The following is a 22,162-nucleotide window of genomic DNA, read 5'->3' as shown; positions in this document are numbered from 1 at the left end:
GCCATTGTACAGCAGGAAAACTATGATATAGTTGCAACAACAGAAACATGGTGGGATGACTCACACAACTGGAGTGCTGCAATGGACGGCTATAAACTCTTCAGAAGGGATAGGAAAGGAAGGAGAGGCAGTAAAGTAGCCCTGTATGTTAGGGAATGTTTTGATTGTCTAGAGCCTGACGATGGTGATGAAAGGGTTGAGTGTTTATGGGTAAGAATCAGGTGGAAGGCCAACAAGGCAGATATCATGGTGGGAGTCTGTTATAGACCACCCAACCAGGATGAAGAGGCAGATGAAATATTCTATAAGCAGCTGGGAGAAGTCTCACAATCGCTAGCCCTTGTTCTCGTGGGGGACTTCAACTTACCAGATATCTGCTGGAAATACAATACAGCGGAGAGGAAGCAGTCTCGGAGGTTCCTGGAGTGTGTGGAAGATGATAACTTCCTGACACAGCTGGTGAGGGAGCCAACCAGGGGAGGTGCCCCGCTGGACCTCTTGTTTGTGAACAGAGAAGGCCTGGTGGGTGATGTGGTGGTCGGAGGCTGTCTTGGGCACAGCGACCATGAAATGATAGAGTTTTCGATTCTTGGAGAAGTAGGGAGGGGGGTCAGCAGAGCTGCTACCTTGGACTTTAGAAAGGCAGACTTTGGCCTGTTCAGGAGCCTGGTTGAGGGAGTCCCTTGGGAGGCAGTCCTGAAGGGAAAAGGAGTCCAGGAAGGCTGGACATTCTTCAAGAAGGAAATCTTAAAGGTGCAGAAGCAGGCCATCCCCATGTGCCAAAAGACGAGTCGGCAGGGGAGAAGACCAGCCTGGCTGAACAGACAGCTTTGGCTGGAACTCAGGGAAAAAAAAGGAGAGTTTACTGCTTTGGAAGAAGGGGCAGGCAACTCAGGAGGACTACAAAGATGTTGTGAGGCTATGCAGGGAGAAAATTAGAAGGGCCAAAGCCCAACTAGAACTTAATTTGGCTACTACATTCTCCTGGAGAAACTGGCTGCTCATGGCTTGGACAGGCATACTCTTCGCTGGGTAAAAAACTGGCTGGATGGCCAGGCCCAGAGAGGTGTGGTGAATGGAGTTAAATCCAGTTGGCGGCCGGTCACAAGTGGTGTTCCCCAGGGCTCAGTGTTGGGGCCAGTCCTGTTCAATATCTTTATCAATGATCTGGATGAGGGGATCGAGTGCACCCTCAGTAAGCCTGCAGACGACACCAAGTTGGGCAGGAGTGATGATGTGCTTGGGGGCAGAAGTCTCTACAGAGGGATCTGGCCAGGCTGGATCGATGGGCCGAGGCCGACTGTATGAGGTTCAACAAGGCTCAGTGCCAGGTCCTGCACTTGGGTCACAACAACCCCATGCAACGCTACCGGCTTGGGGAAGAGAGGCTGGAGAGCTGCCTGGCGGGAAAGGACCTGGGGGTGTTGGTTGACAGCCGCCTGAACATGAGCCAGCAGTGTGCTCAGGTGGCCAAGAGGGCCAATGGCATCCTGGCTTGTGTCAGGAATAGTGTGGCCAGCAGGACCAGGGAGGTGATAGCGCCCCTGTACTCGGCACTGGTGAGGCCGCACCTCGAGTACTGTGTTCACTTTTGGGCCCCTGACTGCAAGAAAGAACACTGAGGTGCTGGAGCGTGTCCAAAGAAGGGCAACGAAGCTGGTGAAGGGTCTGGAGCACAGGTCTTATGAGGAGCGTCTGAGGGAACAGGGGTTGTTTAGCCTGGAGAAAAGGAGGCTGAGGGGAGACCTTATCGCTCTCTACAACTACCTGAAAGGAGGTTGTAGCGAGGTGGGGGGTCGGTCTCTTCTCCCAAGTAACAAGTGATAGGACGAGAGGAAACGGCCTCAAGTTGTACCAGGGGAGGTTTAGATTGGATATTAGGAAAAATTTCTTCACCGAAAAGGTAGTCAGGCATTGGAACAGGCTGCCCAGGGAAGTGGTTGAGTCCCCATCCCTGGAGGTATTTAAAAGATGGGTAGACGTGGCTCTTAGGGACATGGTTTAGCAGTGGACTTGGCAGTGATAGGTTAACGGTTGGACTTGATGATCTTAAGGGTCTTTTCCAACCTAAACGATTCTATGATTCTATGTTAAAGATGTTGAAATCTGAGCATACTACAGAAGATAAATATTAAATGGAAAAAAAATAGATTTGGCACCATCTTCAGATAGCCTAAATTCACATGAGTTGTAGTAGCTAATATCCTTGTGAACTTCTGCATGACTTCAGAGTTGAGCTTATTCAATAAGAACACTATGCTTGAGGACATTGGTGGAATTTCATAGAATCATAGAATCATAGAATACCAGGTTGGAAGGGACCTCAAGGATCATCTGGTCCAACCTTTCTAGGCAAGAGCACAGTCTAGATGAGATGGCCTAGCACCATGTCCAGCTGAGTCTTAAATGTGTCCAGCGTAGCAGAGTCAACCACTTCCCTGGGGAGTTTATTCCAATGACTGACTGATCTCATTGTGAAAAAATTTCCTCTCGTGTCCAATCGGAATCTCCCTGGGAGTAACTTGTACCAGTCACCCCTTGTCCTCGCCATGGGACTCCTTATAAAAAGGGAGTCTCCATCTTCTTTGTAGCTCCCCTTTAAGTACTGGTACATGGTGATGAGATCACCTCTAAGCCTCCTTTTCTCAAGGCTGAACAAACCCAGCTCTCTCAGCCTATCCTCATACGGCAGGCTTCCCAGACCCTTGATCATCTTGGTGGCCCTTCTCTGGACCCCCTCCAGCCTGTCCACATCTTTTTTGTATAATGGGGACCAAAACTGAACACAGTATTCCAGGTGTGGCCTGACAAGTGCCGAGTAGAGTGGGATAATGACTTCTGTATCTCTGCTGGTGATGCCCTTTTTGATGCAACCCAGCATCCTATTGGCCTTCTTGGCTGCAGCAGCACACTGCTCACTCATATTGAGCTTCCTGTCCACCAGGACCCCCAGGTCCCTGTCCACAGAGCTGCTCTCCAGCCAGGTGGATCCCAGCCTGTGCTGCACTCCTGGATTATGTTTTCCCACGTGCAAGACCTTACACTTGTCCTTGTTAAACTATATAAGGTTCATGTTAGCCCACATTTAAAGAATTTAAAGTCTTATTCTTTGATTCTTTATTACTTGTTTGTTAGATTCAAAACCAGGTATACAACAGAGGAACCAACATTGCAACAGAGAAATGTGATTTAATGTAATCTTATTTTGTGTCTGTCATTCTCTGTTTGAGGCTGAGTAGCTTGTTGAGGCACTCCTATGAAAAATGTACCCACAGCTCTGATATCTCCAAGGTTAGTGCGGCCTCACCAGTGCCGAGTACAAGGGGACAATCACTTCCCTAGTCCTGCTGGCCACACTATTTCTTATACAAAGTCAGGATGCCATTGGCCTTCTTGGCCACCTGGGCACACTGCTGGCTCATATTCAGCTGGCTGTCGACCAGCACCCCCAGGTCCTTTTCCGCTGGGCAGCTCTCCAGCCACTCCTCCCCAAGCAATGATCTGGATAATGAACTGGGAGGAGTGGCTGATACTCCAGAGGGTTGTGCTGCATTCCAGACGGACCTTGAAGACTGGAGACATGTTCTGAGAGGACAACAAAGGGAAGTGCAAAGTCCTGCACCTGGGGAGGAACAAGCTCATGCACCAGCACATGCTGGGGGCTGCCCAGCTGGAAAGCAGCTTTGCAGAAAAGGACCTGGGGGTCCTGGTGGACACCAAGTTGAACATTGGTCAGCAATGTGCCTTTGGGGCAAAGGTGGTGTAGTGAACCTGACTGGAAGACCACTGTACATCTAGGAGTTAGTGATCCACATAACAGTCTGAGTAGTCCCAGGCCTGTGCTGTGCCATGCTATGCTGCATGTCCTTCAAGCCCGTGTTATGTTGCACAAATCCCTTGGCCGCAGGATAAACTCAGCCAGCTCATTGTAACAGAGGAGCCTGCAGGCAGCTCCCACTTGGTACTGGTGATTACGCCACCTGCGTGGCCTTGCCTTTATCTGACAGTGCAGCAAGAAGTTCTCATGAGAACATAGTTTCTGTTTTAACAGTAAAAATCCTATAATAACTTGAATGACCACAATGGGAGAATCTCTGCTATGGACAGTGTCTGCATGGTGTGCTACGCGTGGATCGGAGGTCTGTTCGATGCTACACTGCTCAGGGTTTCCAGCATCTAAAGAGACATAAGATTATCTATGCTATTCTCTCTATTATGAAGGGACTGGAGCGTCTCTCCTATAAGGAAAGGCTGAGAGAGCTGGGACTGTTCAGCCTAGAGAAGGCTCAGGTGGGATCTCATCAATGTATATAAATACCTGAAGGGAGGGTGCAAAGAAGATGAAACCAGGCTCTTTTCAGTGGTGCCCAGTGACAGGACAAGAGGCAATGGGCACAAATGGAAACACAGGAGGTTTCCTCTGAACATACTGAAAAACTTTTTTACTGTGAGAGTGCCTGAGCACTGGAACAGGTTGCCCAGGGATGTTGTGAAACCTCTCTCTTGGAGATATTCAAAAGCTATCTGGACATGGTCCTGGCCAGCTCTAGGTGGCCCTGCTTGAGCAGGGGGGGTTGGACCAGATGACTTTCAGACGTCCCTTCCAACCTCAACTATTCTGTGATTCTATGACTGTATGATTCTATGACTTGTTTAGTCTCATATATACACAAAATCCTGTATCTGTCAATATATAAAATATTATATGATTAAAGGTTAAGATTTTCTTTAGTATCACAAAACCAGAATAAAAGCCTTTTTTAAAAAAGAAGCTATTAAATCCAAGACAAGGTTTAAATATAGGACTCTTGTTTGAAAAAATAAAATTGTGTTTTTCAGGCTGTGAAAATAATCTTCAACACAATGCAAGTACAGACAAGGAGACAATGAGGGGTTTGAAGATCAGGAGACAGGGAGAGATTTCACAAAATGATACAAGAAAAAGAATTTTTTTTGTATTAGCATTTTGTATAAACTGAAAGTTAACAAACAACAATATGGAACAATATGTAAAGGAAAGTGGGAAGGAGGCTATTGCAGAACAGAAAATAATAGTCTGCCTAAGAATCTGAAATACCAGTAACAAGAAAGTATGAATTTTTAAAATACCATATAACAAAATAATGTCAAATATGCCCTTAATATCATAGGTGGAAAGAGGAAACAGATAACAAATCTGAATGAATGGGAAGATGCTTGCTGGCTATTCCCATAGTAGAGAGATCACTCAAAATGTCTCACGTTGGAACACTAGTTCCAAATTAATAGGTGCCAACTCAGCATGGGAATTAAGAGATGTTGGAACCATGACAGCATCTATAAAAATGGATAGCAAGTGTCAGGTTTTCAGCTCCATAATCAGTTCAGATGACTCACACTAGACAGATTCTCAGTGTAATGACTGTAATGAGTTTCTGATATTGGATCCTCAGCAATATAAACAGAAATTAGAACATCTCAAAGAACCTGTTCCCCTAGCAACAGAGTCAGCAGGGCATATTTCAAGACATTTATATGTGATATAGCATTTCCTTTGTACCTAGCACATCAGTAACAGTTCTCACGTTGGATCCAGATGATGTAGGTATCTAGCTAGCATAGATACAGATCATACATGCATAGATACAGATCATACATACCATTTTGACTAGCAGTTTACCCAGACCTTTGGATATAACAAGTGTTGACTCAAATCTGAAGCTCTTATTGCCACTTCATTTGTATCTAAAATTATTTCAGTGAGCAATTAATCAGTCTTGGCAATGCATCTTTGGCACTGGTAGAATTGATCTAGCATTTTCATTAAGGAATAAACATTAAGCAATGGTTCAGAGGTTCTGGATCTTCATCATAAGCTCCATACAAATCTAGAGAACTAAATATTATTGATGCTGTAACTGTACAATTTCAAGGAACTAGAACACAACCATACTGATATACCTTGGAACTGATTACCCAAACACAAGACTGATGGGGATACACAGACTATCCAAAAAGGACAGTGGACTGTTTCATAAAGCAGTTTATTAATGCCACATTCTAGGCACTAGTTTTGATTGACCTAGATTAAAGAAAGAATCTAAGCAACAAGTATATTACCTTGGAGTCACATTTGAGTCACTAGAACTACCCTATAAAATATATATATATATATTTATATACCCTCAGAATCTTCTGCAAGAGTATGTGAGTGATCACAGCAGATACTATTCTCCAAGACATTCTAAACCTCAATGCTAAGAGACACCATGTGATTCTATATGCAAAAGCCACTTAGTGAAGAAACAAAATTTGTTAATATGAACAACACTGAATGGAAATTTACATCTTAATAACACTACCTCAATACAGCAGAAGTATGGATCTCAAAATTTATACACAAAGAACATAAACATAGTTTTTGACCCCAACTCAAAAACAGTGACAACAACTAGGATATCAATTTTGCAACTCAAGGAAAAAGTAAAATATCTTCAGCCACTTCATTTGATGAATAAATACTTCAAAATCATTTAACCATGCAGTTTGTGATCATATCTTTCACAGTAGCTCAAAGTAACTAATACATGGGTTACAAATGTTAATCCATTCTGAAAAAAATTCTCACTTTCAAATTCACAAAATAATTCTTGCTATTTCTCAGCTAATATGCCCATTATAGTTATTAAGTATCAACAATAGGACCGCCAGAAGATTTGCAGTTTTAACAAAACCAACACTAAATCTAAGCACTATAGTTAATGCATTTTCAATCAGGTAATGGAAGTAATTCAAGTCCTTGTCACTAAAATCCTAGGTTAAACATTCACAAGAGAAATATTAACATATAAAAATTTTGATGTATGTAAGAATATTTTACATATGAAGCTAAATTTTATTTGGCCTAATGTTCATTTTGCAAAGTACAACCTTATTCCTTTGCAATTTTGAGTCCCAATCCTGTATTGAGGCAACTTTACCAAGCATTCCAAACCCTCAGGTGAGCAAAGTCCCTCACAAGTCTACATTTGCAGGATCATGAGCTTCCAAATGTGAATCATAAAAAAGACAAAACCTGAAAGTCAAACAGTGAATTCTATTTCCTGAAGTATATTTTTGAAACTACTCTTACCCCAATGGTACATTCAGAGCCAGAAAGAGAACATTGAAGAGGTAGCATGTTGGCAGTGAGTATAAAAAGTTTGAAAGATATTATAAATATACAGTAAAATGTCCTCCAAAATGTATTTATTTCATAGAGTTATCACATGATTTAGGCTGGACGGGACTTCTCAAGGTCTCTAAGTCCAACCTTCACTCAAAACAGATCCAGTTAGAGTAGGTTGCTCAGGGCTTTGTCCAGTCAAGGTTTGGATATCCAGGGATGGAGATCCCATAACTTCTTTGGGCCCCCGTTCCAGTGTTTGATTACCTGTATGAGAATTTTTTTTTTTTTATACCTAACTAGAATATCTAATGTTCCAACTTTTCTCCATTGCCTCTCATCCTTCCACTGTGCACCTCTAAGAGTCTGGCTCTGTTTTGTCTACGTGCTCCCATTATGTAGCTGAAGACAGCAGTAAGAACTCCCCGAGCCTTCTCTTCTTACAGCTGAACAAACCCAGTTCTTTCCATATATGTATGATGTCATGTGTTCCAACCCCCTGATCAGCTTGGTGACCCTCCACTGGACTTGCTGCATTATGTCTGTCTTGTATGTCCAAGTCACAGGCTTTTTTTTGTCCTGACCTCACTAAAATTAAAATGTGATGTATTTAACTTCAGAGGTATAATGACTCCAAAAGAGGAGGCATCTATCTAACTTGACAACAGTAAAAGCAATGACCAGGACAGAACTTGAAGTATATCACTTATACATCACTTGATATATCGGAGGGTTGTGCTGCCATTCAGAGGGATCTCAACAGACTTAAGAAATGGGCTGAAAGGAACCTCATGCAGTTCAACAAAAGGAAATGTCAAGTCTTTTGCACCTGGAGCAAAATAACCCCAGGCACCAGGACACACTGGGAGCCCACCAGCTGGAAAGCAGCTTGGCAGAAAAGGCCCTTGGAGTCCTGGTGGACAAGTTGAACATGAGCCAGCAATGTGCCCTTGTGGCAAGAAAGGCTAACGATATCCTGGGCTACATACTGTTGCTAGCAGATGAAGGGAGGTGATCCTCCCCCTCTACTCAGCACTGGTGAGGCCACACCTGGAGTCCTGTGTCCAGTTCTGGGCTCCCCAGTACAAGAGAGACATGGACATACTGGAGGGAGTCCAATGGAGGGCCACTAAGATGATTAAGGGACTGGAGCATCTCTTCTATGAGGAAAGGCTGAAAGAGCTGTGACTGTTTAGCCTGGAGAAGAGAAGGCTCAGGGGCGGATCTTATCAATGTATATAAATACCTGAAGGGAGGATGAGCCAGGCTCTTTTTGGTGATGCTCAGTGACAGGACAAGAGGCAATGGGCACAAACTGAAACACAGGTGGTTCCATCTGAACATAAGGGAACACTTTTTCACTGTGAGGGTGGTTGAAAACTGGAACAGGCTGCCCAGAGAGACTGTGGAGTCTCTATATATAGATATATTCAAAAGCTGACTGGACACAGTCCTGTTCTAGGTGACTCTGCTTGAGCAGGGACATTGGACTAGACCCTCTCAAAATGTCCCTTCCAACCTCAATGATTCTGATATTCTGTGACTTGTAAAATATAAGATTTTAAATGATAATAAACTCAGACTATATAAGCACATTGAAACTTGAATTCCATAAACATTCTAAAATTCAACTGTAATTAATATGGGACTAAGAATATTCTTTAAGAAAAATTTATTTTAAAATTTATTCTAAAAATAGTAACACATAGCAAATTAGATATTGGGTAGTAGTAATTTTTGCATACTCATATTTTCATAAGTACTAATTTTAGAATCAGCAACAAACACCACTTTTCATCTTTATAAACTTTAAAATAACATATTAGTGATTTGACTACATGACATACCACTTCATCTTCAAATCCTCCAGCTAGTACAAGTGAATAAGCTCCATCGTTACTGCGTCCATGAATTCCACCAACATGGGGTCTGTGAACACCTGCTTCACTCACCTTAAATATTAAAAAAGAACAAATTTTAAAATGACTTTTTGAAACAACTGGCCTTCTGCAATAATTTTTCTGCTTAAAAATTATTTCCATAAGTATGTTTGTGTAACAGGATTGCCATTAAAGGAAATAATTTTATGAATTTTTAAGATTTTTTTTTAAGGAAAAAAAAACACAAAAGAAAGGACATCCAATGAAAAGACAGGACAATATAGAACAGTGCTGACACAAAGATGAATAGGTACACTTTGCCCCTTAGGAAAAATCTTCACGATTCTTGCTGTAAGCAACATTTAAGACCAGATTCATGGTTGCTTAGACCAACTCAAAGAAGATACAGATTATCTAATTCAGTAGTATTTTAAATTTGTGTAAAAAATTATGCAAGAAAGATCATAGTGAGTCAAAATTTTTTTCTGAAAACTATGTCAAGTGTTGTTAAAAGTTAACCAACTCAGGAAAATGCAATCACATTTACAGCCTTCTTTCATCTCTGAACATTTTCTCTTTTTCCAGTTCTGCCCAACTCCTGTACTTCCCCCCACCACCACCACTTTTATGTGTGTCTTATTTTATAAGATTTTGCATTGCTTTGCTATTGTCATAAGAATATAAGTCATCAAACCGCATCAAACCAGAGTTTCAGCTAGCCAAATATCCTGTCTCTGACAACAAATAAAAACAGATAGCTGGTCAGTGTGAAAACTGACTATGCAAGTGCACAATGATATTTACATGTAAATTTTCTCAGTTTCCAGCTATGTGTGGCTTAGATTTCCTGAGCCAAAGGCATAATCTTTGCATTTCATGGAAGAGAAGTCAACCAATGGTTATTAATTTATCTACTTGAGTTCTGAACTCTTGCACACTTTCACAATATCCTACAGGAAAGAGTTCACAGTATTGCTGCATATTGCATGAATTAGTACTGATTCCATTCATTCTTAATCTAGCACATGATCATTTCATTTGATGCCCCCTCCTTTTGCATCAAAAAAGAACATACAGTTGTTCCCTGTTCACCTTCTTCAATTTTAATAGACCTCTGTAGCTTATACAAAAGCCATTCCATACCTTTAACCATCCTTGTTCTTCATAATTATATTGCTTTTCTTCTTCCTTTCTTAATAATTCCTAACACTTGATTTGCGTTTCTGACCACTACTGAGCACAAAGATGACATATTTAAAAAATTATTTATTACAAGTTCTCTTTGCTAAATGATAATAATTAGCTGAAAGCCCTTTATCAGCTGTGAAAAGTTATGATTTTTCCCCCTCATCTTTACTATCCATGACAACTTAGCATTGTCACTTAACTGTCAGCTATTTGTCATCTTTTCCAGACCATTTATGAACATGTTGAACAGCACAGGCCTCACTACCACTCTGTTCTCTCCCATTCCATTAAACGTCATTTCATTCATTCCTCTCTCCCTTCTTTCATTTTCATGAGGTATCCAGAATTTGACTTAAAATTTAGATTTCTGCCCTTTGGATGCTGTATCCAGAAACAGTTCTAAGTCAGTTTCCTTCCAGGAAAAAGAGAGTTGTAAGCCTTCAAACTACATGACCACTCATAATATATAATACATGACATTTAAATATTCTTAAGCAGCTTGTTGCATGAAAAAAAGGAAGAAAACCATGAGACAACATTTTCCTTCTAAATTCTCATGAATCTGCTAAGAACCCATTTTTATACAAAAGAACATTCGAATCAGAAATAAAAGTGTAACTAACTTTTTACATGGGAAAATGTTGATCTTTTTTAAAAGTATGCAGTTAATACGTAGCCATTATTAAATAATTATGTACAAATGATAACTCTTCTAATATCTACACCCTACATTATAAGTCTTATCTGCTTAATTTTCTGAGAAAAACAAACCTCTTTTTACTTATATTCCTGTTTGCAATCAGCACTTGAAAGTTCTGGGATCTATTTGAGCTTGTATGTCAGCAATGGAATCCTTAAACAGATGAAATCCTAACTTCTATTCCTGCTGATACTGGCTGATCCAGTAACAATAAAATTTGATTCCGAGATCTTGAGTTTGCAGAACTGATTTTTATCCCCTATCTAAGAGAATATAATTTACCTGGAAACTACAGAAGCACTTTTTCAGAATATAAATATGTTTTGAAGTATTTATTTTAGTTTGCTTCACAGAAAAGTTCTTCAAATATGGTAGGGATAAATCAAAATATCACAAAACCCATAAGAATAGACATTAATTTTCTCAAACGAGTAGTTGTGTGTAAAAAATCAATGAATAATTGACATCAACAAACACTGCAATTTTACATTAGAAAATTAATTTGCTTTGCTATTCTCTAATATCTGTATTGATGGTAGTGCTCACATCAGCACCAAAGTCAGACAAGATTCAAGGAACTTGTTTAGTAGTCAGCTGTTTCACTGTGAATTCTATTAAGGGGAGAAACTGAAAACTGTTGCTAAGGGGTAAAACCTCTGCTGTTGACCATGTTAGCCTGAAGACTTGCATGTCATACCAAACCCCAAATTATTCAGACACCCATTTTCCATAAGAAAACCAGGATTTTTTTATAAGTACTCTCTCTGGAGGCAATGGATGGGATGAAGACTTCAGAAAACACATTAGAAGAGGCTTTTGGTTCTTGCCATGTCCCTCTTCCCTAAGGGGAAGAAAAAGTCTCTGGCTATTCCTCTGGCTATGGTGGGAATACTCCTGAAATATGTTCTTCTCCACGCTGCTCATTCCTGCTCCCTTTGTGCTGACACAGTATTTGTATAACCACAGAGTGAAATGGATTGGGGAAATTACCCTCTCCCACAAAGGATTATTTTTCTGCCAGATTACTTTCCAATATAGTTTATCATATGGCCTGAGAAACATTTGTGACAGAAAACAGAAGGGACAATGCAAGAAGTGGACATGGCTGGGTGGACTACTTCTTTCAGTAGTCAATACTGGCTTCTATTAGTTTAAAACATTCATCAGCCTAAAGGAAGGTGCTGATGCCAGTTGTGCATGACCCAAAAGGAACAGGTAATCACTTCATAGTGATACAATCAGAGGTGGCTCTTACCTTGGGGACAGTGGGTTCCACCCCCACCAGAACTTTAGAACCCTCAGTAAAATCTTCTTTCCTGTGCTAAGTATGGATAGCATGCACACTAGCACCAAGCCTGGCACCACAATACATTGGAAGAGAAGTATGCACTGAAACAGGAACTATATTGCACCTGCACAGTAGCCCTCAGCAGGGATCCTGACCAGCTAATAAGCATTAGAGACACCACTGGATACAGTCAAATATTTTCTGAATTCTATAATCTATATCCATAAGTGGGATGGATTGGTTCATGTTCCATAGCAGTAGACTTCAGAAAATGTTCAACTTCCTCTTATTATTTCAGTCAGGAGTTTAACACGCAAGATATAAGTCCATCCTAATTATAGCAGGTTCCCCTTTAAAAATAGTAAGTACCATTTTTACAATTGTAATTAAGTTGTATTTTCTAATCAGTATACTTCAAATTCCACTATAGTTGGCAGTATTTTGAATATTAGAATGAAAATACACTCTCTATATTTATTCCTAGTGAACAAGACAATTACCAATCCAAAAATCATTTTTTGTGCCCCAACTGTACCTATTATTCAGATTTATTTCAATTACAAATATAAAAACATACCTGAACTCTGAATTTCCAGGTTGTCCCAACAGGGACACCAGGTATAGGACCATAGTGATTAGAAGGGACAATAGTGCATTCCTTAGTGCGACCAACACAAGCCATGCCCTAAAAAACACATCAGAGAGAATGAATTTTATCATATTTAAAATAATTTATAAAAGCTGATGCAGATACCAAGACATCCAACCATTATAGTAAACACTTCAAAATATATTAATATAAAAATTGTCGACAGCAGTTTTAATTAATGAATTAATTTTCATTTATTTACCTCCAGTCATCTTAATAATTCTTCAGGTGTTTTAACTTTCAGTAGACAGTGTACAGGATTCAATATTGCTTTACAGTCTGTTCAATCCTGTACTGAATTTTGTGTAATGCATATATAAACATAGTTAAAGATGTAACACATACATGAACGGTGAGCTATTTTTAAATTAAAATGCACTCTACCTTGCCCCAGTCTCTCTGGCTTTCAGTACTGGCAGATGGCATCTTTGCTTTCTTTTTACTCTGTTTGAGTTTTTCTCCAGCCTTTACAACTTCATTAGAATCATTTTTGCATGAAGGACAATACCTAAAATAAAAGCTTCAGTAAATTCTTTATTACTTCGTAATAATGGCAATACATTTCTTCTAAGTAAAATAGTGTCAAATTTGTTCATCCTGGATAAATATTTTGAAGCTAGCAAATATATGACAGTTTTTAAAAGCTGAGGACTCAGGTTGAAACAATAAACTCAACAAGAACAAATACTGTCCACTTCTAAAACAAGACTTTTTTTTTTAAAGTAGGGTAGTAGAGGTGAAACATTTCACTCTTCTCATGTGATGTACAAGAGGTCCCCATGTTTCCTGTATTCCCTCCTCATTTTCTCTTCCTTTCCTTGCTTGTTCAGATCACATAGGGGAGAGGAGAAATGAGATTAAAGTATACTGCTGACTAATGCTCATGGTTAATTTCCACATTTGCTTTTACTGCACCAAATCTCACTTCAGACAGCTGGATGTGGAACAGCCCTAGGGTACTACAAAACATGCATACATGTACACATGCATCCTTATCCTGCCCCACCATGCCTAAAGCATCAGGAATGTGACTCTACTCAACAAATGGGAAGAGTATTAAACTCCATTTCTATATATTTCTTTGCCTCATATGGCACTGGGACTCATTCCAGCCACCATAAAACCATTACAGTAGAAAAAGGATAGGAAACAGTAGGAAACAGTGGCTAAGGCAAAGGGAGGAAGGGAGCACACAGATCCTTTTATTGCTTCTAACAGCACTTTTTTCCCACTCCAGGAGTGCCAAGGCAAAAGCAACTGCCATTGCTTCTGGCTTCCATGGGCTGAGTTTGGTCCAAAAGTCACTAGTGGAAGAAGTCTGATCTATAATAATAACAACAATATATTTAGATTACTACTACTACTAATGCCTTATTTTTACTATATACTTTTTATCTTTGAGTATGAACAGAAGAACTAGTTACCATAGGGCAACAAGTCACTGTGTACAGATATTTCACAAGAATTGCCTGTGTACACACTCTAAACCCTCTAAGAAGATGGGAGCTACCTCAAATCATGTTTTTATTTGCAACCTAGAATTCATACAGATACTTATTGCAGAACACAGTCGCAATTCACAATTCAGTTTAACACTTGGGGTCTTGGTACTCTTAAAGCAGCTTATTACACCAAAACCAAGAAATAATGTGAAAGTATTCTAAATTTCTAAAAATTGGAAAATATAGACTAAACCAATAATTTCCAAATCATACCTGTTCAATTTAAAGGTAAAGAAGACATTTTCCATAATTTTCCACTAGGCAAACTCCACCTGGACATTGACATTCAGGCTATGTTCTTTCCTGTTCAAACACGTTTTGAGGGTTGTTCTTTTTTAAAACAAATTAAACTTAGAGCATGTATATTTTCTTTTTTGTAACCTTGTTGTGATTAATATTGGAACATAAAATTACTTTTTGCTGCTGGAATACTGGTATAGAGTCTTTTAGGAGTAAGGGGACCTGAAGAAAAATGGATGCACTGTCAGAGGACAGATACTAAATAATATTCCCTTTAATATTCTGGATTACTATAGTCATAGAATCATAGAATCATAGAATGTCCTGAGTTGGAAGGGACCCACAAGGATCATCGAGTCCAACTCCTGTCCCTGCACAGAACAACCCCAAAATTCACACCATATGTCTGAGGGCGTTGTCCAAATGCTTCTTGAATATTGTCAGGCTTGGCGCCGTGACTACCTCCCGGGGGAGCCTGTTCCAGTGCTCCACCACCCTCTGGGTGAAGAACCTTTTCCTAATATCCAACCTAAACCTCCCCTGGCATATCTTCCTGCCGTTCCCTCGGGTCCTATCATTGGTTGCCAGGGAGAAGAGATCAGTGCCTGGCCCTCCTCTTCCCCTTGTGAGGAAGCTGTAGACCGTGATGAGGTCTCCCCTCAGTCTCCTCTTCTCCAGGCTGAACAGACCAAGTGACTTCAGCCGCTCCTCATATGGCTTCCCCTCTAAACCCTTCACCATCTTCGTGGCTCTCCTCTGGACACTCTCTAGTAGCTTCGTATCCTTTTTGTACTGTGGCGCCCAAAACTGCACACAGTACTCAAGATGAGGCCACACCAGTGCAGAGTAGAGCAGCACAATCACCTCCCTCAACCGGCTAGCAATACAGTGCTTGATGCACCCCAGGACATGGTTGGCCCCCCTGGCTGCCAGGGCACACTGTTGGCTCGTGTTCAACTTGCCGTCGACCAGAACCCCCAGATCCCTCTCCGCGGGGCTGCTCTCCAGCCTCTCGTTCCCCAGTCTGTATGTACACCCAGGGCCGCCATGTCCCAGGTGCAAAATCCGGCACTTGCCCTTGTTGAACTTCATACGGTTGGTGATTGCCCAGCTCTCTAATTTGCCTACATCTCTCTGCAGGGCCTCTCTGCCCTCGAGAGTGTCAACAGCTCCTCCCAATTTTGTGTCATCGGCAAACTTAGATAGCAAACCTTCAAGTCCTGCATCCAAGTCATTTATGAAGATATGGAAGAGCACTGGCCCCGAGATGGATCCCTGCGGAACCCCGCTAGTGACTGGTCGCCAGCCCGATGTAACCCCATTTACTATAACCCTTTGAGCCCGACCCATCAGTGAATTGCTCACCCATTGCATTATGTGTTTATCCAGCTGTATGCTGGCATTTTGTCCAGGAGGATACTGGGAGAGACAGTATCGAAGGCTTTACTGAAATTCAAAAAGACTAAGACGACTAAAAGTAGTCAAAATACTTCTCAGTTGTTATATCCAAAAGTCAAGCACAGTCACAAAAGAACACTGTTTAAGGACTGTGACCAACTCTGAAGCGCTATAGCAGAGAACACTTTCCAACACATGATTTGGAAGCACTAAGATCTTCAGCTCACTTACTTCCATAAGCAATTAGTAAGAAGTGAATGGACGTTGGGGCAGATTAGTCTTCTTCGCACAAAAGTAGAAAACCTGGGGATAGCTGGGATTCACATGCTGCCCAACAAAGACTGCTGAATAAAGATTATATATACCTGTGTACACAATCATTTTACATATACAAGAAATGGGAAGCACACAGAGAATAATTGCTATATTTAGTCCCAACAACTCATACGTTTTGCAATATGTATTGAAAATATTTTCTAGATAGTGTTCAAATTCAGCAGTTTCTCCAAACAGAGCAAATATGAGTAAAATTCTTTTCAGTTCAGGATATTCAAAAGGAAATGTCTATTTCCTTTTAAATCAGCAGAAGCATCTCAGTGTGCACATATACACAATGAAAAAAACCCTCACCAAATGTCATAACTGAAGTTGCACATAGGTATAAATATAACTGGAGTCTGGGGAAACTGAAATATATTAGCCCAGGAAAAAAGGTAGAGCATTAGACACTGAACTCTAAACAAACTTACTCAATATGAGGCAGCTGATGTAATATAGTACACTAAGTTATTTACTTCCATAGAATGTTAAAACTTCTGAAGTGCTTAAAATATTTTATATTTGAAGTGTGTAGTTCCACTAAAATCTATCACAAAGTGCAGTTCAAAGTTTTTCTTTAAAATATGTCCATAGACATCTATTGATGTATTCATAATGGAAAATTGAATTCTAAAGTTCTATTTATAAGTCACTTAAAAAAGATTAGCATTTAACATATTTTACAAGCAGGTTATAAGTACAAATGGCATGAGTTGCACATAACTGATACAGGTGTGATGTGGTATGGAGCTCAAGATGATAAGCTTCAATGGGCTGATGCTGGCTCCATGCAGAGTCAGCTCAGAATGGAGTTAGCTGAATCCACCAAGGCCTACTGGTTTGGCTAGAGTTACTGGAAATGGGGAGGAGTAAGGTAGTGGTTTTCTCACAGCAGAAAAAATTAATGAGGCAGCTATAGGATAAGGGAAGGGCAAGCAGACAGCAACAAGGGCTGAGATTGAAGGGAAAGAAAAGGATTAAAGGAGAAGCAACAATGAAGCCCGAATAAAAAAACCCAAAAGGTTGGGGAAGCACCACTGTAGGTGGTGCTAATTAAGTCTAATAACATCAGTTAATGTCACAGAGGTCATAAACTGAACAAGCTAATTTCTGAAATTCTGTAATGATCAATAATGCTCAATACCAATAGTTTATGAATTATATTTATAAATAGAATCTTAACAGAAAATGTAAATATGTTTACATACAGTGCAAGGATGAAAAACATACCAGAAATATAAAAGCTCTTCAGTAATTCCTCTAGTTGCAAATAACAAAGAGGTACCTTGTGTAGAATGGGAATATACATAAGTAAATCATCCTTGTATATTTACCAATCCTCATCTTCTGGTATCTTGCTTAAGGGAGGGTTCAGGCAGTATATATGATAAGCCATATTACATTCATCACAAAGGAGTTGCATGTGAGCATCCTGTTTTCCACCACACAAGTAACAGGAGCAAAAGCGACATTCCTTATCTGGGTCAGCCCTGCAGTGCTTGCATTCAGGGCCACTCTTTCCTATCAAAAAAGATAAAAAGCCACAGGTCTTAGAAAACTGATTTCAGACTTATAAATACAACATAATGGCAGAAGAATATATATATGTGTGTCCACATGAACATGCCATGGATGCAGTAGCTTTGCTATTACAATGAAGTCTGGGTTTAAAAAGATCAAGCCAATAGGAACAGTTTATACCTATATAACACTTATGTATTACTACATGACTAAGCAGCTACCGTCATTATCAACTTGTGTTCTTCAGCCTAACATTTATAAAAGGGTCATTGTCATTTTCCAGGTGTCCTGGTTTCAGCTGGGATAGAGTTAATTTTCTTCCTAGTAGCTGGTATAGTGCTGTGTTTTGGATTTAGGATGAGAATCATGTTGATAACACACTGATGTTTTAGTTGTTGCTAAGTAGTGCTTACACCAGTCAAGGACTTTTCAGCTTCCCATGCTCTGCCAGGTGCACAAGAAGCTGGGAGGGAGCACAGCCAGGACAGCTGACCCAGACTGGCCAAAGGGCTGTTCCATACCATATGACATCATGCTCAGTATATGAACTGAGGGAGTTGGCCGGGGGGCAGCAATCGCTGTTCGGGGACGTGCTGGGCATCGGTCGGCAGGTGGTGAGCAACTGTATAGTGTATCTCTTGCTTTGTACATTATTATTGTATTATATTACTATTGCTATTGCTATTACTACTATTCTACTTTATTTTACTTCGATTATTAAACTGTTCTTATCTCAGCCCACGAGTTTTCTGACTTTCACCCTTCCGATTCTCTCCCCCATCCCACCGGGGCCGGGGGGGAGTGAGCGAGCGGCTGTGTGGTGCTTAGTTGCTGGCTGGGGTTAAACCATGACACAGGTTAGGTTGCAACCTAGCCTATTGCTCTGCTACCCTGGCTATCGGGGAATGGGGGCATGGGGGATGTAAAAAAGAAAGAAAACAGCTCTACACACTCAAACAGTGGCAACACAATTCACTGGCAGCTTGACTGCACTGAGTCTATTATAATATCTAACTAATTTTATGAAGACTTAGCACTTATTAATGTGAATGAATAGACTCATTTTCATGGACTAGGTCATGAGAAGATATTGTTCTGCAAGTTGCCTTGGCAGGACTGTCTGTAGAAGGACTTGAACAGAACTGTGAAACTACAGTCCTTTCTAGTGTTGCAATTCAAAAAATGCACAGGGTTGATAAATAAAGAATAATACAGTTTTATTCTAATTTCATCAATTCAAGATAATTTTTATTTAAATCTGAAAAAATAGATGTTTCATCTTTATTCTTAGTAATAAATCATTTTTTCCTCTTAGTTCAAACAGTCAAATGAAAGAATACGTTTAATTATGATGTTGGTTTACTGAAAGTTAAGCACTTGGATCAGCCTACATTAGCGTTGTAAAATGACCAGATTACTGCTTTTATGCATTATTACATCAATAGGACTCAATTCTTTACACATATGAGCATTGTCCCTATTTGAAAATGGTGCTTTTATAATGAGGCATTTTTCTCCCTGGATTAATGGAATTTCTTCTGCCGCATGTACAAGCAACAATTAAAGTGACCAATCAGCAGCTTCTCTGATTCCTCACCACCACTACTCCACCTGTACACTCTTCCTACAGATCAGATCTTGGCGCATTCTTCAGCAGGAGTTTTCTTAAATGTAGATATTAATAAATCCTAAATGTATAGCTTAAGACCTATGAAGAGCAAATTACAACTCAGAAAAACTCCATCCCTCTAAAAAATTAATATCCAGAGGGATATAAGAATTATTAATCAAGGATGACAGATGATCCCAGATCACCAATTTTCATATAGTTTATTTTTACAGAAATTGAATTAATGCTACCCTTCAGTTTCTGCTCATTTGGGAATTTGGACCAATGTATCCTTCATATAGTAACAGCATAGGTACTGATTCCTCAGCTAAGGTAAGAAATGCCTTTACAGAAAAAGGAGAACATTTAATAGTCTTATATTAAATGCAAAGGAGAGAGTAGGTAAATTGAATACATGTAGCAGAATTAACTATTACAGAAAGTGTCTGAAACAAGTATAAGTTTAGAAGGAAGAGAAGACTTAAGAGCACTTGACCACAGCTCAAAGAACTGTAGCATTAAAGGAAAACAATTTTGGAGTGAGTATTTCTGTGTGAAAACCATCAAGAAAGACTATGGAAGTGAATCTGACAAACTAAACTATGATGATGTGATACAGGATATAATAATAACAACAACTAAGTAATGTGATGACCAGAGCACTTCCAGACAGCTGAAGGAACATTTTTCTTACTTCAGTGAAGAAATGGGCCTTGAATCAGAGGACAAGGAGTAACTGGAATGATTGATTGAGAGTTTGGGTTGGAAGCAGTGCTCTCCAAATTTTTTGTTTGCGCACCCCATCAGTAAAAAACTTTTGAGCATGCACTGCCAATATATGTATATTTATTTATAAATTATATACATGTACTACTGTACTAATATATTATGTACATTATAAAACATACACAGAAAAAGAAATTAAAAAAGGATGAGATAAAGATGAAATAAACACTATTTTAAATTTTCTTTTCTTTTCTTTTATTTTCTTTTTTAACAGTACAAAAATTATTTTCTTCCTGCACCCCAATGGATTGTCTTGCACATCCCCTGGGGTGCATACATCCCACTTTGGTGTTCACTGATCTAGAGAATCAAGACACCTTTGATAATAATGGACAAATGACTAGTATGAGACAAAGTTTAAATTAGCTTCTCTTTTCCCCATATCGCATTTTCTTCAACCATCCTATGAAGTTTACAACTTGATCTTCTGGTTCTCTGGAACTACTGCAATATTTAATTATATCATTCACTTGGATAAACAGAACTGTTTTCTGACGCTCCCAAGCAGCTCTAGACTGTCAGAAATGCTATAAATTAAGAATATCCTTTTCTTACTTTTAAAAGAAGAAGTGATCTGGCCAGGCTGGATCGATGGGCCCAGGCCAACTGTATGAGGTTCAACGAGGCTAAGTGCCAGGTCCTGCACTTGGGTCACAACAACCCCATGCAACGTGATAGACTTGGGGAAGAGTGGCTGGAAAGCTGCCTGGAGGAAAAGGACCTGGGGGTGCTAATCATACGAGGAGCAGCTGAGCGAACTGGGGTTGTTTAGCTTGGAGAAAAGGAGGCTGAGGGGAGACCTTATTGCTCTCTACAACTACCTGAAAGGAGGTTGTAGCGAGGTGGGGGTCGGTCTCTTCTCCCTAGTAATGAGTGATAGGACGAGAGGAAATGGCCTCAAGTTGTGCCAGGGCAGGTTTAGATTGGATATTAGGAAAAATTTCTTCACCGAAAAGGTAGTCAGGCACTGGAACAGGCTGCCCAGGGAAGTGGTTAAGTCCCCATCCCTGGAGGTATTTAAAAGATGTGTAGATGTGGTGTTTAGGGACATGGTTTAGTGGTAGACTTGGCAGTGCTAGGTTAACGGTTGGATGTGATGATCTTAAAGGTCTTTTCCAACCTAAATGATTCTATGATTCTGTGATATACCTTGAGGCCTACCAGATAGCATTTGGCTCCTGTTACTACTACTACTTTAGGACAAAGGTAAAAGGATACAATAAAAAGTTTAAGATAGATGAGAAAAACAAAATGAAAAGCCACTTTTATTAGTTATAACAATCAATTTGCAAGAGTTTCCTCATGTCCTCTAACAGAGGAACCTCAAAGCAAACTCAGTGAGAGGAAGGGGAAGGACTGGGCCAGAAAATATCCTTTTCCCATTTCTGTTTTAAACTGGTTTAATAACTCAAATTGCATTGATTTTATTTGCACTGTTGTTTGGATAGATGAGCCTGTTCACCCCTACCACCACTGTAAAATTTAGTTGCATATGTTCTTTCATATTCCCTTCTTTTGTAGGAAAAAACTTATCTAATGTTTGTAGTACAAATTTAGATTCTGATGGAAATTAAAGTAACGTGTTGATGACCAGTTCTGTTTTGTATAAAAACATCTAAAATATGTTCTAGAGCTCCTAATTTCAGCACATTCTCTGACCTTGCTCCATAGAAACTCATGGAGCATTTCAGGCCAATTCATTCTCTTTGAATTCTAGCTACTGTTATTAAAATACCAGTCTACTGTTTTTCTTAGCATACAAATAAACTAAAAGTGAGCTGTATGTATTTAGACAGCTAATTTTTAAATGTAGAGTAGGACTAGGGAGGCAAATACAAAGGAGCAATAAAGAAATCAGTTAAGCCATAAGCAATAAGAAAACTATAGTGCACTGTGTTTCACAGAACAAATTCAGGACAGCTTACAAAAAAAAGATCAG

The 22,162-nt window shown here is 39.9% G+C and overlaps 1 protein-coding gene across 1 annotated transcript in view; it reads right to left on the bottom strand.

The window, feature by feature from the left end:
• LOC309601984 (E3 ubiquitin-protein ligase UHRF2-like) overlaps positions 1-22,162 on the bottom strand; it is a gene marked incomplete at both ends in the record, with an annotated part of 80,759 nt that overhangs the window by 25,756 nt on the left and 32,841 nt on the right. Inside the window, 4 exons of the mRNA XM_082335245.1 lie at positions 8,992-9,096; positions 12,778-12,885; positions 13,234-13,357; positions 17,642-17,828. Of these exons, the coding sequence (XP_082191371.1) occupies positions 8,992-9,096; positions 12,778-12,885; positions 13,234-13,357; positions 17,642-17,828 (524 nt within the window). The remainder of the gene's footprint in view (positions 1-8,991; positions 9,097-12,777; positions 12,886-13,233; positions 13,358-17,641; positions 17,829-22,162) is intronic.

This window comes from Platalea leucorodia (genome assembly GCF_965183815.1).
Source record: "Platalea leucorodia genome assembly, chromosome: W".
Taxonomy (NCBI): domain Eukaryota; kingdom Metazoa; phylum Chordata; class Aves; order Pelecaniformes; family Threskiornithidae; genus Platalea; species Platalea leucorodia.
This window is presented reverse-complemented; position numbering and strand designations above follow the sequence as displayed.